This window comes from Pelophylax lessonae (genome assembly GCF_965119305.1).
Source record: "Pelophylax lessonae genome assembly, chromosome: 2".
Classification (NCBI taxonomy): Eukaryota; Metazoa; Chordata; class Amphibia; order Anura; family Ranidae; genus Pelophylax; species Pelophylax lessonae.
The window spans coordinates 644,885,598-644,902,246 of NC_138769.1; the positions used below are offsets into that span (position 1 = coordinate 644,885,598).

At 44.7% G+C, this 16,649-nt stretch overlaps 1 protein-coding gene across 1 annotated transcript in view; it reads right to left on the reverse strand.

Annotated features, from left to right (window-relative positions):
• LOC309546485 (coiled-coil domain-containing protein 169-like) overlaps positions 1-16,649 on the reverse strand; it is an 88,477-nt gene that overhangs the window by 35,570 nt on the left and 36,258 nt on the right. Inside the window, exon 6 of the mRNA XM_082246220.1 lies at positions 16,452-16,505. Within this exon, the coding sequence (XP_082102346.1) occupies positions 16,452-16,505 (54 nt within the window). The remainder of the gene's footprint in view (positions 1-16,451; positions 16,506-16,649) is intronic.

The window sequence follows — 16,649 nt, forward strand, 5'->3', positions numbered from 1 at the left end:
CAGCTTCTCATTATCATGTGTGGACAACTTTACATACAGTAAGTCCTGAACTAAATTGTCAAGCCTCAGCTCCTGCATGAAAAGAATGCTAACAAAAATATTAACATTTTTCCAAAGTAAGGCCTCATGCACACTGGGCATTTAGCCCCTATGCATGAGATTCTGACGTTTTCATGTGGGTGGAAGGTACAGGTGCACTGTCCAGCTCCGCCACTGGCAGCCTGTAGAAATCAATGACAAACTCAAAGCTGCTGCGGCCAGGTGGTACACCTGAGTTCTACTAACCTTTAGGCCCCTTTCACACAGGAGGACCGTTCAGATCCACCTGTCAGTTTTTTTGGTGGATCTGAACGGTCCCCCCATGCATCTCTATGGGGCATCGGATGTCAGCGGAGACATGTCCGCTGACACCCGATCCGTCAAAACTGGATGGATGGAAACCCTATTTTCCATCCATCCAGCGGATCGGATTGGATGGTATCGGATGAGAACGGACCGACGGTCCGTTCCCATCCAATTCCCCCATAGAGATGTATGGGGAACTGACAGCTGTGTCTCCGCACACAGCACGGAGAACAGCTGTCATTCTCCTGCTCAGCGGGGGATCGGCGGATCGATCCCCCGCTGAGATAAACGTAGTCCGTCCGACGGACTCCAAGTGTGAAAGAGCCCTTAGGACAGTATGCTCCCAGGGATAAATGCCTGGAAATATCAAGCAGGTGTACAGACCTGGGAACTCAAGAACTGAGATCTTGCCAGAGCATTGTGGTTAACCAGCAAATTCCAAAACTGAAATATCAATTTTAAGTGTATGGAAGAACACTGGGGCCAAAAATAATAACCTGAACATTTTGAGACAATATGTCATAATTCTAAAACAATGACCCTGATTTACTAAAGAATATGTGTGTATGCTGGGGATTGAAAATCAAGCAAATTTTTGCTCACAAAATGTACTACACATCTGTGATGTATTTAAATGCATGCACACAGGCTATGGCATATACAGTGGGTACGGAAAGTATTCAGACCCCCTTAAATTTTTCACTCTTTGTTATATTGCAGTCATTTGCTAAAATCATTTAAGTTCATTCTTCTTCCTCATGAATGTACACATAGCACCCCATACTGACAGAAAAACACAGAATGGTTGACATTGTTGCAGATTTATTAAAAAAGAAAAACTGAAATATCACATGGTCCTAAGTATTCAGACCCTTTGCTCAGTATTTAGTAGAAGCCCCCTTTTGATCTAATACAGCCAGGAGTCTTTTTGGGAAAGATGCAACAAGTCTTTCACACCTGGATTTGGGGATCCTCTGCCATTCCTCCTTGCAGATCCTCTCCAGTTCTGTCAGGTTGGATGGTAAACGTTGGTGGACAGCCATTTTTAGGTCTCTCCAGAGATGCTCAATTGGGTTTAAGTCAGGGCTCTGGCTGGGCCATTCAAGAACAGTCACGGAGTTGTTGTGAAGCCACTCCTTCGTTATTTTAGCTGTGTGCTTAGGGTCATTGTCTTGTTGGAAGGTAAACCTTCGGCCCAGTCTGAGGTCCAGAGCACTCTGGAGAAGGTTTTTGTCCAGGATATCCCTGAACTTGGCCGCATTCATCTTTCCCTCGATTGCAACCAGTCGTCCTGTCCCTGCAGCTGAAAAACACCCCCACAGCATGATGCTGCCACCACCATGCTTCACTGTTGGGACTGTATTGGACAGGTGATGAGCAGTGCCTGGTTTTCTCCACACATACCGCTTAGAATTAAGGCCAAAAAGTTCTATTTTGGTCTCATCAGACCAGAGAATCTTATTTCTCACCATCTTGGAGTCCTTCAGGTGTTTTTTAGCAAACTCCATGCGGGCTTTCATGTGTCTTACACTGAGGAGAGGCTTCCGTCGGGCCACTCTGCCATAAAGCCCCGACTGGTGGAGGGCTGCAGTGATGGTTGACTTTCTACAACTTTCTCCCATCTCCTGACTGCATCTCTGGAGCTCAGCCACAGTGATCTTTGGGTTCTTCTTTACCTCTCTCACCAAGGCTCTTCTCCCCCGATAGCTCAGTTTGGCCGGACGGCCAGCTCTAGGAAGGGTTCTGGTCGTCCCAAACGTCTTTCATTTGAGGATTATGGAGGCCACTGTGCTCTTAGGAACCTTAAGTGCAGCAGAAATCTTTTTGAAACTTGGCCAGATCTGTGCCTTGCCACAATTCTGTCTCTGAGCTCTTCAGGCAGTTCCTTTGACCTCGTGATTTTCATTTGCTCTGACATGCATTGTGATCTGGAAGGTCTTATATAGACAGGTGTGTGGCTTTCCTAATCAAGTCCAATCAGTATAATCAAACACAGCTGGACTCAAATGAAGGTGTAGAACCATCTCAAGGATGATCAGAAGAAATGGAAAGCACCTGAGTTAAATATATGAGTGTCACAGCAAAGGGTCTGAATACTTAGGACCATGTGATATTTCAGTTTTTCTTTTTTAATAAATCTGCAACAATGTCAACAATTCTGTGTTTTTCTGTCAGTATGGGGTGCTATGTGTACATTCATGAGGAAGAAGAATGAACCTAAATTATTTTAGCAAATGGCTGCAATATAACAAAGAGTGAAAAATTTAAGGGGGTCTGAATACTTTCCGTACCCACTGTACACTATATTACCAAAAGTATTGGGACGCCTGCCTTTACACGCATATGAACTTTACTGGCATCCCAGTCTTAGTCAGTAGGGTTCAATATTGAGTTGGCCCACACTTTGCAGCTATAACAGCTTCAATTCTTCTGGGATGGTTTTCCACAAGGTTTAGGAGTGTGTCTATGGGAATGTTTGACCATTTTATCAGAAGCGCATTTGTGAGGCCAGGCACTGATGTTGGACAAGAAGGCTTGGCTCAAAGTCTCCGCTTTAACTCATACCAAAGGTGTTCTATCAGGTTGAGGTCAGGACTTTGTGCAAGACAGTCAAGTTCCTCCACCCCAAATTCACTCATCCAGGCCTTTACGGACCTTATTTTGTGCACTGGTGCGCAGTCATGTTGGAACAGGAAGAGGCTATCCCCAAACTGTTCCCACAAAGTTGGGAGCATGAAATTGTCCAAAATGTCTAGGTATGCTGACGCCTTAAGAGTTCCCTTCACTGGAACTAAGGGGCCAAGCCAAACCCCTGAAAAACACCCTCACACCATAATCCCCCCTGCAACAAATTATTTAGACCAGTGCACAAAGCAAGGTCCATAAAGACATGGATCAGCAAGTTTGTGGTGGAGGAACTTGACTGGCCTGCACAGAGTCCTGACCTCAACCCGATAGAACACCTTTGGGATGAATTAGAGTGGAGACTGCGAGCCAGGCCTTCTTGTCCACATCAGTGCCTGACCTCACAAATACGCTTCTGGAATTTAGTAATAAATTCCCATAGACATGCTCCTAAAACTTGTGGACAGCCAAAGGATGAGCCAACTCAATATTGAACCCTACGGACTAAGACTGGGATGCCATAAGTTCATGTGGTAAAGACCGGCATCCCAATACTCTTGGTAATAAAGTGAATATGGAATTTAATTTTGGTTTGCTATGGAAAATATACTGCAGTCAGGCATGAACAGATATGATATTCCTAAAATAATTGTGAATTTCTCTGTTTTTGGATCTATTTATTAGAAGTAAAACTGCATCAAATCTGCTTGGATCATTAAAAGGTGACTATAAAAAACACGATTAGTTAAAAGCCCTAGTAAACAGCTGTTCTGTACTGCGCATGCTTGTTCATACAAAAGGTTTTATCTTGCCCCAATAATACGCTGACAGTGTTCCCGCAACCTGTCACTTTGATTAAATTATGTAGAAAATAATAAAATGAACTTTTCCACAAAGCAAAGTGCATTAAAACGTCATATATATAATATGGAATGGTACTGATATATAATGCAGCATTTCCTTTCTCTGCATATTATGTGCAGTGACAGTTGTCCTGGAAAGTCGGTGTTGTGTAGTCCAAGTGTGAAAGGGAGATCAGTACCTGGTAACACTCATATACAGTGGGTACGGAAAGTATTCAGACCCCCTTAAATTTTTCACTCTTTGTTATATTGCAGCCATTTGCTAAAATCATTTAAGTTCATTCTTCTTCCTCATGAATGTACACATAGCACCCCATACTGACAGAAAAACACAGAATTGTTGACATTGTTGCAGATTTATTAACCACTTGCCGACCGCCGCACGACTATCTACGTGGGCGGTCAGCCCCTCACAGGCAAAGTGACGTAGGTCTACGTCGCTCGCCTGTGAGGGTTTAGGGAGCGAGCGCGCGCCGCCGGAGGCGCGCTCCCGCTCCCGCGTGGTCACGGACCCCCCCGCGCGCGTGACCGGCGGACCCGATCGCCGCCGGCCACTCTGCGATCGGCGGGGGAGAGGGAGATAGTCAGGCAGCTTGTGTAAACAAGCTGCCTGTCATTCTCCTCTCTGTATGAGAGCTGATCACATGGATCTACTATGTAGATCCATTGATCACTCTGCATACAGTTGAAGCCACAGCCAATCACAGTTAGAATCACGCCCCTAGGGACACACACAGCCCCTCCCTCTCAAATAAAGTTAACCCCTTCACTACCAGTGCATTTTTACAGTAACAGTGCATATGTATAGCACTGATTACTGTAGAAATGTCACTGGTAACCCCAAAAGTGTCAAAAATGTCAGTCAAGGGTCCGATCTGTCCGCCGCAATGTCGCAGTACCGCAAAAAAAATCGCAGATCGCCGCCATTACGCGTTAAAAAAAAAAACAACAAAAATGACAAAAATCTTTCCCTTTGTTAGTAAACGCAATAACTTTTGCGCAAACCAATCAAAATACGCTTTTTGCGATTTTTTTTACCAAACATAGGTAGCATAAAACAAATTGGCCGAAAATATTAAAAAATTTTGATTTTTACATTTTTTTTTGGGGGAATTTCATATAAAAAAAAGGGAAAAATATTGCTATTTTTGCAAAATTTACGCTCTTTTTTTGTTTATAGCGCGTGATCAAAAAATCGCACAGGTGATCAAATACCACCAAAAGAAAGCTCTGTTTGTGGGAAAAAAAGGACGCCAAATTCGTTTCGGTACAGCGTCGCACGACCGCGCAATTGTCCGTTAAAGTCACGCAGTGCCGAATCGCAAAATGCCCTCTGGTCGTTTAGCAGCCAAATCCTCCGGGGCTTAAGTGGTTAAAAAAGAAAAACTGAAATATCACATGGTCCTAAGTTTTCAGACCCTTTGCTCAGTATTTAGTAGAAGCCCCCTTTTGATCTAATACAGCCAGGAGTCTTTTTGGGAAAGATGCAACAAGTCTTTCACACCTGGATTTGGGGATCCTCTGCCATTCCTCCTTGCAGATCCTCTCCAGTTCTGTCAGGTTGGATGGTAAACGTTGGTGGACAGCCATTTTTAGGTCTCTCCAGAGATGCTCAATTGGGTTTAAGTCAGGGCTCTGGCTGGGCCATTCAAAAACAGTCACGGAGTTGTTGTGAAGCCACTCCTTCGTTATTTTAGCTGTGTGCTTAGGGTCATTGTCTTGTTGGAAGGTAAACCTTCGGCCCAGTCTGAGGTCCAGAGCACTCTGGAGAAGGTTTTTGTCCAGGATATCCCTGTACTTGGCCACATTCATCTTTCCCTCGATTGCAACCAGTCGTCCTGTCCCTGCAGCTGAAAAACACCCCCACAGCATGATGCTGCCACCACCATGCTTCACTGTTGGGACTGTATTGGACAGGTGATGAGCAGTGCTTGGTTTTCTCCACACATACCGCTTAGAATTAAGGCCAAAATGTTCTATTTTGGTCTCATCAGACCAGAGAATCTTATTTCTCACCTTCTTGGAGTCCTTCAGGTGTTTTTTAGCAAACTCCATGCGGGCTTTCATGTGTCTTACACTGAGGAGAGGCTTCCGTCGGGCCACTCTGCCATAAAGCCCCGACTGGTGGAGGGCTGCAGTGATGGTTGACTTTCTACAACTTTCTCCCATCTCCTGACTGCATCTCTGGAGCTCAGCCACAGTGATCTTTTGGTTCTTCTTTACCTCTCTCACCAAGGCTCTTCTCCCCCGATAGCTCAGTTTGGCCGGACGGCCAGCTCTAGGAAGGGTTCTGGTCGTCCCAAACGTCTTCCATTTGAGGATTATGGAGGCCACTGTGCTCTTAGGAACCTTAAGTGCAGCAGAAATCTTTTTGTAACCTTGGCCAGATCTGTGCCTTGCCACAATTCTGTCTCTGAGCTCTTCAGGCAGTTCCTTTGACCTCATGATTCTCATTTGCTCTGACATGCATTGTGATCTGGAAGGTCTTATATAGACAGGTGTGTGGCTTTCCTAATCAAGTCCAATCAGTATAATCAAACACAGCTGGACTCAAATGAAGGTGTAGAACCATCTCAAGGATGATCAGAAGAAATGGAACGCACCTGAGTTAAATAAATGAGTGTCACAGCAAAGGGTCTGAATACTTAGCACCATGTGATATTTCAGTTTTTCTTTTTTAATAAATCTGCAACAATGTCAAAATTCTGTGTTTTTCTGTCAGTATGGGGTGCTATGTGTACATTCATGAGGAAGAAGAACTTAAATGATTTTAGCAAATGGCTACAATATAACAAAGAGTGAAAAATTTAAGGGGGTCTGAATACTTTCCGTACCCACTGTAAATAAGACTATTACAGCCTCAAGCATCTAGTAATGTGCAAAAGCCAATACAAAGCGTGAACGTCCTGAACTGTCACATATGTATTAATCCCTGCTACATCTACCATAAATAACCATTTTATTCTCTAACATTTAATATCTGCTCATGTCTTGGCATGGCACAAAAAACCCATAGCTGGGGCCACAATAGCTGCTGGAGGGAGGATACTGCTCTCTACTCCCTCCAATGTCAGCCTACTCCAGGTGGAAAAGCAGGGAGTGGGTGCTTCTTGGGAACAGAACATCTTTGTGTTCTTACAGTTCAGGCCTATTGCTCAGCACGTCGCCCACCTGCGAATGAAGGCAGCTTCTCCTTCTCCCTCTTTCTGGTCAAGTCACCTCACCCTCAGAGCTCGCTTCCCCCTCTCATAGGCACCATAACTCTCAAAGAACCCCTCAACTCCTCTCCTTCCCATAGAGTCAAACAGGGCTCCCTAGATAAATGCATCCAAAGAGTACCTCCCCACACACCTCCCCTCCTTTATCCCATGGAAGAAAATGCCAAAGTAGCCCTCCTTCCACTGACACCACCAATACAAGGGCATTTTTTGTATCCAGTGACACCACTGATGCAGGGACATTTTTCCCTTTTTAGTGACACCACCAATGCAGGAGCTTTTTTTCCTTCCAATAACACCACCGACACAGGGGTATGTTTTACTTTTAGCGACATCACCGATGCATGTGCATTTTCTCCTCCCAGTGACGCCACCGCCATAAGTACAGTTTTCCTGACAGGGACACCAGGAAGCAGGGTATTTTTTTCCTTCCAGTGACACCAATGACGCCGTGACATTTTTTTTACCTAAACTGATGCTGGGGCATTTCTTTTTTAACAGTGTTTGCCCCATAGTTTACTGCAGGACAGAATGTGCACCACTAATAAACTCATAAGTTACATACTATACGGCTCAACGAGCTATGCTTAACCTCGTTACCTGCTCCACCTACACAACTTCATAGTTTCACCTCTTCATCCTGGGCACTAGATGCCCTTGTCCATCTGCCATGGCAGATTTCTGTTGATCACCTCAGATTGATCGAACATACACTATATTACCAAAAGCATTGGGACGCCTGCCTTTACACGCACATGAACTTTAATGGCATCCCAGTCTTAGTCCATAGGGTTCAATATATAGTTGGCTCACCCCTTGAAGCTATAACAGCTTCAACTCTTCTGGGAAGGCTGGCCACAAGGTTTAGGAGTGTGTCAATGGGAATGTTTGACCATTCTTCCAGAAGCGCATTTCTGAGGTCAGGCACTAATGTGGACAAGAACGCTTGGCTCACAGTCTCCGCTCTAATTCATCAAAAGGTGTTCTGTTGGGTTGAGGTCAGGACTCTGTGCAGGCCAGTCAAGTTCCTCCACCCCAAACTCTCTCATCCATGTCTTTATGGACCTTTCTTTGTGCATTCATCCAAATCATTTGGTGGAGGGGGGGGGGGGGGGTTATGGTGTGGGGTTATTTTTCAGGGGGTTGGGCTTGGCCCCTTAGTTCCAGTGAAAGGAACTCTTAAGGCGTTAGCATACCAAGACATTTTGGACAATTTCCTGCTCCCAACTTTGTGGGAACAGATTGGGGATGGCCCCTTCCTGTTCCAACATGACTGCAAAACCAGAGCACAAACAAGGTCCATAAAGACATGGGTGAGGGAGTCTGAGGTGGAGGAACTTGACTGGCCTGCACAGAGTCCTGACCTCAACCCGATAGAACTCCTTTGGGCTTCTGGAAGAATGGTCAAACATTCCCATAGACACACTCCTAAACCTTGTGGACAGCCTTCCCAGAAGAGTTGAAGCTGTTATAGCTGCAATGGTTCGGCCAACACAACTTTGAACCCAACGGACTAAGACTGGGATGCCATTAAAGTTCATGGCTTGGTAATATAGTACATATATAATACAGTACATTTCCATGTGTGTTGGAGAGTCGATTTTAATTCAGATCAAATAAATGGCTGTTTTGACAATAAGCTATTTAAATTTAGATCATGTTTTCAAACAGTGTTTTCTGTCAGTATTGCATTGTAGCTAAATCAATCGCAAATCGCTACATGTATGATCACTATATGCATAGCATTAAAAGATCAATGACAAAAGGAGGCCATGAAAATTTCAAAGCCTCCCTGGATTTGATGGTGCTCCTTTCATTTATCACCCCAGGTTTTCCCTATTCCTCAGAGAATCTGATGGAAAATCTGTGTTGATGTGATGTTGTTGATGGTTCCTAAAAAGGATAATGCAAAGACACACTGAACTGTGCACAAGACATTTCAGTCTGCTGAGCAAGTCACACTGGAAACACCACCAAATCCTGACTCTATAAGGAATGTATCTTGCATCTATTGCAAGCTTTAGGCAGGGCCGGTGCTACCACTAGGGAAACTAGGCAGCCGCCTAGGGCGCACTGCTGCCCAGGAACAGGTTTTCCTGCTTTCCCTGTTGGTTCTGGTGCCAGGAGCTCAGTATGCCACTGCCCTGCCCTCTTTCAAGATGGCGGTCATTGGTTCTGCTACGAATGTGCAGTCGGCCATCATGCACAGTTGAACTGTGGGTCTTGGACTGGGCGAGCGCGCACACTAGATGGGGGACCAGTGTGGGCGGTGCATTCTCTCCCATGGGGAGTATATAGGGCGGCTTGGCAGGCAATCTGGCCTCTTGCGGAGGCACTGGTGGTTCTACCCTTTGTTTCTTTCCTTGGATGGAACAGTTGGACGATAAGCCTGTCACAGACATGTGTTCATTTAGGGGCTGCATTTCACTGCACACTATCTCTGTTACTCTGTGTTTTTTTTTCCCTCACAGATATTACATTGCTGACTGCAGAGGGGGGGGGGATGCAAGTAGCTGGGCTTGCCTAGGGCACAAAATTGTCTAGCACTGGCCCTGGTATCAGGAGTCACAATTAAAGCATAACTCATTTTGTTTAGTGGGAAGTGGAGAAAGGGTGGAAATTTGTCACACCCTGACCCGCAGGGTGTCCCTGGGACTGAAAATGTCCTTATTTTCATAGAGAGCTGCTGACTTCACACCAAATCAGAACCAGCGTAGAGTGAATAGGTTGCTCCTCCATAGACACAGCAGGTAGCACTGCATAGGTGCAGTGGTGTATTTAGGTTTTGTGCTGCCCTAGGCCTGACTAAACTTGGGCACCCCTAATTTAATTGTGACCCACCCCTTCCTGTAAAGGCCACACCCTTTCCTGTTTATGACCCGCCCTGTCATCTGTAAACCACAGACCACAACTACAGTCTATCAGTGCCCATCAGTGCATCCTCATCAGTTCCCATAAGTTCAGCTTCATCAGTGCCACCTTATCAGTGCACATCAGTACAGCCTCATTACTGCCCATCAGTGCAGCCTCATCAGTGGCCACCAGTGCAGCCTCTCAGTGCCCATTAGTTCAGCCTATCAGTGCATCATATCAGTGCCCATCAGTGCAGTCTATATCAGTGCAGCCCCATTAGCTTTTTTGCTGCCCCCCTGCAAAGTGCTGCCCTAGGCCTGGGCCTTGTTGGCCTAGGCCAAGATACAGCCCTGCATAGGTGTTGTCATACTAGGACAGGAACTGTGTTACTGGCCGAGAAAAAAAGCTTGAAAAAAGAAAATGAATGCAGCCTCACATCTGAGGACTGGTAAGCTCTAATATGTTACATTTGTGTTCTTGGATTTAGATACACCTTAAAGTGGTTGTAAACCCCATGTCTAAGAAATATCAAACATTCAGATCTGCTTACAACTTGTAGTATTAATATGATCAGCGCATTATGATGTCACTAAACTCCCCTCCTAGCTGACCACGCCCCCGGCTCACTCCCTAGCACGGCTTAGCAGTGTGCAGGTTGGCTTGACTCCACATTAAGATTGTCACTCAAAGGAGGCGGGGGGGGGGGGGTGGCGACACTTTTTTTTTTTTAAGGAGCCGGATTTTTTTACTGTAGAAAAGATGGGAGGATTGCAGATGACAAGATGCTCTTTTCCCGGCCACATTGAGGACAGTAGATTTCTGCTCCTTTGCTGAAATGTTCAGTTTAGTTTGGATTTTTGGGGTTTACAACCACTTTAACAAATGTTTTATAGGAAAACTATCATCTCGCACTATTTCCTAGCCTCTAGTTCTAGGAGATCCCTGTATTCCTTGCAATGGCCTGATACAGTAGCGGGATCCAACCAGCATGGTTCTCAATCATGCGATCACTATATCATAGTATTCACATGGGATTGTTTGCAAACAAACCGAAGCCAAAAAACTGGACTCTCATTGTGTCTAACGCAGAAAGAAGTACTCTAGCTAATAAAGTGAAAGACAGCAACAACAAGGTTTAAAAATGATTGTTATAAGCTGGTAAAGTGAATAATGCATTCTTTCACATGTTTTCATTGTCCGCTTATAATAAAAAGTCTGAATAGGGACGTTTTTCTAACAACGTACCAAATAAAAACCATTTGAACATTTTTCACAGAATTATGCTCAAGTTAAAATGTTTATAAACTTCAACAATAAACTTCTTTTATCTGCCCCCCTTTTGGCTTGTTAACCCCCTAACATTGCCTCCCAGCGGCCCTTTAAGTAGGCATTAATACCCGGGAGGTCGAGCGATTACTGTCTCACATGACTGTTACTGCTGTGATCATGGTCGGCGCTCCCGCAAGGCAAACTAGGTAGCTGCCTAGGGGAGCACTGCTGCCTAGCCTAGCCAGGAGGGTGCAGGCCAGCCCAGATAGATCAGCATGTAGATGTAGTTCGCTCTGCCTGAATGGTGCTGTGCTGACTGTGGGTGTCACTCACTGTGCATTGCTGTGCAGTGTGCAGGCCTCACACACGGTCCAGGTAGCACTATCTGTGTGTGAATTGGATTGGTTGACAACGCCGCCCACTAGACCCCACCAATCCCTATTGGGAATACGATTGCAGCCTGGCTGGCAGCAGTGTGCCAGGACAGTTGCTGTGTCAGCCAAGGAGGTGCTGAGCATGGGCACGGTGCTCCGCCCACCTCAACGTGTCCTCATTGCCTTCTTCAGTCCCACCCACAACAGAGGAGAGGAACCTGCACAGTTGCTGGCTGTCCCACACGGTGTGTACTGTGGAGGCTGGAGCTCAGTAAGGTACAGTGTATGGCCTGTAATCATTTCTGCCTGGTATTACGTGTTTTGGTTTTCAATATATGTTTACTACTAATAACTTTGCATTGCTAGGATCTTATAACTAGCTAATCAGATCACTTGGAACCATAAGTACTATATCTGACACTTGAAAATGTATTTCGTTTATTTCTGTGAACGTCAGGAAATCCTGTTATGTTTACTTTTGGCTCTTTCCAATTGTAGCACCCCTCCTAGGTAGGTGCTAGATAAAGGCATTGTTTGCTCCTTCTGCTTATCAGGGGAGCCTGGCCAGTAGTTTTGCCTGTTACATGAGTCCATGTGTGATTCACTTGGTCTAAGGGAGTGTCCTCACTGTATCCAATAGGGGAGCATGTTGGGCAGTGGAGGAAACCCAGCCAGTGACAAACAGGCTTTTGTGGCTGTCCCAGTGGGAGGGCATTCTGGGATTGGTCACAAAAGCCAAGGGCACATGTGACAGGGCGTTTTTGGGCAGGAAGCCATGTCCCAGGAGGAGGGTGACGGCTGTCTCTCCTCCTGTCAGTGTGGAAAGTGGTCACAGGCAGTCGGCCTAGTAGACCAGAAGTGTAAAGTGTGGTGCTGAGCCAGGAGGTCCAGAGGAAACTGACAGTGGAGCAAGTGGCAGAGCAACCAGTGTTCGTGAGTACCAGGGAGCTTGCCAGGGGTCTGCCCAGGAAGGGGACTACTCCAGGGAGAGGCAGTGGACAGGAGCTAGCACACACAGCAAGTAAGAAAGGGGGTGCCAAGTTAGGACCCTGAAGAGTAACCTAAAGAATAGTTCACTTTTTATATCTTCACTCCAGTGGCAAGGTGAAGCAGCGGCTTTGCTGCACACACTACAGTTAGATGTCCTCAGGATTTGTGCATAGTTACTAAGTTGGAGTATCCAACTTATCCCTTCTCCCATCCCAGTTCCAAATAAAATACAAAAAACAAATCCCCTGGACTGTTCACTGACTGAGCCAAGTACTTAAAGTGATAAGTTTAACAGACTGTTGCTATGGGTAACCCAGAGGAATCCAGGAATCCATTCTCAGCCGCTCCCAAGGGGGCAGTGCTACATTATGTTGGAAACTTTTTATTTTTAATGATGATTTCCATTTTCTTTCTTATTTTTTCCATATGTGATGTTATTATATGTATAGTATACACACACTGCAGTCAGATTCCACATTTCCTGTAGTCAGTATTATGGGTATTTATAGTTTGGACAAATATATATTGGATACTGGACTGTGGGGAACCATTGGCATTGGTAAACCCAAGGCATATTGCAAGCAGGTACCAGCAGCTACATAGATAACACCCCCCCCCCCCCCCCCCAGCCCTCCACCAAAATCCCACTGTTAGAAGCTAAAACAAGAACATTGGACAGACATACATAGTAAATAAAGTCCCCTTGGTTGGCAAAATGAACAACCCACCTAAGCGCAGGGAGTAAAAAAAATGATGATCTTAGGTAAGAGGAGAGAAGAGATGGGGACGATGTGTGATATCAGCAGTAAATTATATAAGCAGCAGTCTTGTGTGCCATTCCCCAATATTATATCAGCAAGAAAATCAAATATATACAAAAACAGCAGTCTTGTGTGATCCCCAATATTATATTATATATAATATATTTAATATTATTATTATTATATTAAAAGACTGCTGCTTTTGTATATATTATATAAAAACGACTGCTGCTTTTGTATATACAGTGGGTACGGAAAATATTCAGACCCCCTTAAATTTTTCACTCTTCGTTATATTGCAGCCATTTGCTAAAATCATTTAAGTTCATTCTTCTTCCTCATGAATGTACACATAGCACCCCATACTGACAGAAAAACACAGAATTGTTGACATTGTTGCAGATTTATTAAAAAAGAAAAACTGAAATATCACATGGTCCTAAGTATTCAGACCCTTTGCTGTGACACTCATATATTTAACTCAGGTGCTTTCCATTTCTTCTGATCATCCTTGAGATGGTTCTACACCTTCATTTGAGTCCAGCTGTGTTTGATTATACTGATTGGACTTGATTAGGAAAGCCACACACCTGTCTATATAAGACCTTCCAGATCACAATGCATGTCAGAGCAAATGAGAATCATGAGGTCAAAGGAACTGCCTGAAGAGCTCAGAGACAGAATTGTGGTAAGGCACAGATCTGGCCAAGGTTACAAAAAGATTTCTGCTGCACTTAAGGTTCCTAAGAGCACAGTGGCCTCCATAATCCTCAAATGGAAGACGTTTGGGACGAACAGAACCCTTCCTAGAGCTGGCTGTCCGGCCAAACTGAGCTATCGGGGGAGAAGAGCCTTGGTGAGAGAGGTAAAGAAGAACCCAAAGATCACTGTGGCTGAGCTCCAGAGATGCAGTCAGGAGATGGGAGAAAGTTGTAGAAAGTCAACCATCACTGCAGCCCTCCACCAGTCGGGGCTTTATGGCAGAGTGGCCCGATGGAAGCCTCTCCTCAGTGTAAGACACATGAAAGCCCGCATGGAGTTTGCTAAAAAACACCTGAAGGACTCCAAGATGGTGAGAAATAAGATTCTCTGGTCTGATGAGACCAAAATAGAACTTTTTGGCCTTAATTCTAAGCAGTATGTGTGTAGAAAACCAGGCACTGATCATCACCTGTCCAATACAGTCCCAACAGTGAAGCATGGTGGTGGCAGCATCATGCTGTGGGGGTGTTTTTCAGCTGCAGGGACAGGACGACTGGTTGCAATCGAGGGAAAGATGAATGCGGCCAAGTACAGGGATATCCTGGACAAAAACCTTCTCCAGAGTGCTCTGGACCTCAGACTGGGCCGAAGGTTTACCTTCCAACAAGACAATGACCCTAAGCACACAGCTAAAATAACGAAGGAGTGGCTTCACAACAACTCCGTGACTGTTCTTGAATGGCCCAGCCAGAGCCCTGACTTAAACCCAATTGAGCATCTCTGGAGAGACCTAAAAATGGCTGTCCACCAACGTTTACCATCCAACCTGACAGAACTGGAGAGGATCTGCAAGGAGGAATGGCAGAGGATACCCAAATCCAGGTGTGAAAGACTTGTTGCAGCTTTCCCAAAAAGACTCCTGGCTGTATTAGATCAAAAGGGGGCTTCTACTAAATACTGAGCAAAGGGTCTGAATACTTAGGACCATGTGATATTTCAGTTTTTCTTTTTTAATAAATCTGCAACAATGTCAACAATTCTGTGTTTTTCTGTCAGTATGGGGTGCTATGTGTACATTCATGAGGAAGAAGAATGAACTTAAATGATTTTAGCAAATGGCTGCAATATAACAAAGAGTGAAAAATGTAAGGGGGTCTGAATACTTTCCGTACCCACTGTATTTACCTGTATGTCTTTTTTTTTGGGGGGGGGGGGGGGCGCAAGTAGCTGGTAGGCAGGGTGCAAAATAGTCTAGCACCGGCCCTGGCTGTGGTTGGCAAAGTTCCTGTTGATATGCCAGAAACCCAGTTAGCTTATAACTTACAGCCTCTGCTGCTCAGAAATCCAAAGAAGTTTTATCAGCTTGGCCCGTGTTACCCCTGTGAACTACACAAAACCACCAGTGTTGGGGGTAACGAGTTACAAAGTAACTACATTACTTTTTTTGGTAACGAAGTAACGTAACTAGTTACAATACTAATATTGGTAACTACACTACTTCACTAGGCTATAGGAACGCGCTTTCCTGCGTTACCCAAGCCGTGCGATACAATCGTTATTTGGAAGAATAGAGAGGGATGAAGTTTATGACTTTTTGTTGCACTTTATGTTTTATTCGGTTTTTTCAGGTTTTGTTCTCATGTTTCCCAAAGCCTGTGTTTATACAATAAACTCTATGCAGAAAGAGTGTCATGTATCTTCTTCTACACCGTCAGTTAGGAAAGAGGAGCGTAAAGTAATAAGTAGTGAAGTTACTTTTCAAATGCAGTAACTAGTAAAGTAATCTCATTACAATTTACAGAAGTAACTAGTAACTAGTAACTAGTTATATTTTTTGAGTAACTACCCCAACACTGAAAACCACATCCTATGTAATGAAGAGAGGAAGGTGTTCTGTAGTCCTATGGTGATCATGCTGCCTCTCTAGGTATAAGTACTGTGTACCTGTGTACTGGGAGCAGTGTCGGGACAAGGGCAAAGATTCCAAACTGTGCCCCTCCCCCGCTCATGATGTGCGAGCTTAAGGGATCCTACATCCAGCAGTCACTTGCTTGTCAAAATCACTGCTGCTGTCCCTATTCCTGTCAGCCTTGAAACAGAAGAAAGGTGCCCCCAGTAAACCATTGCGCCCAGGGCAGCTGTCCCTCCTGCCCACCCCTTGTCCCAGCCATGACTAGGAGTGAGTGTTATAATACTAGAACATGAAGTAGGTAATGGCAGGATCAGCAGTATTACCAGCTAATAAAGCTTGAAAAAAAAAAACAAAAACGAATGCAGCCACATCAGACTGGTAAGCTGCATAGAACATTTTATTCTAGGGTTTGGATACACTTTAACTGGCACATGCTGCTGCTGCTAAATCTGACATCTAGCATGGATCCTGGTCACAAAAAAGATAAAGGGCAGAAATTCTATTCAATATGTACTATATAGATATGATAATATCCAAACCTGGGAAATTTCTGAAACATACATTCGTCTTTCATCATTAACTTTGTAGTATGCCTGCAATGAAAAGAGAAAATAAATTAATGTTGCCCTCCGGTTAAACATAAAAAGTTCCAGCTGACACAGCCAGAGATTTCATCCTGGGATTATTCTTGTTTAGCAGACTACTTCGCCCCCTAAATCTCTATGGTTGCTGGTATA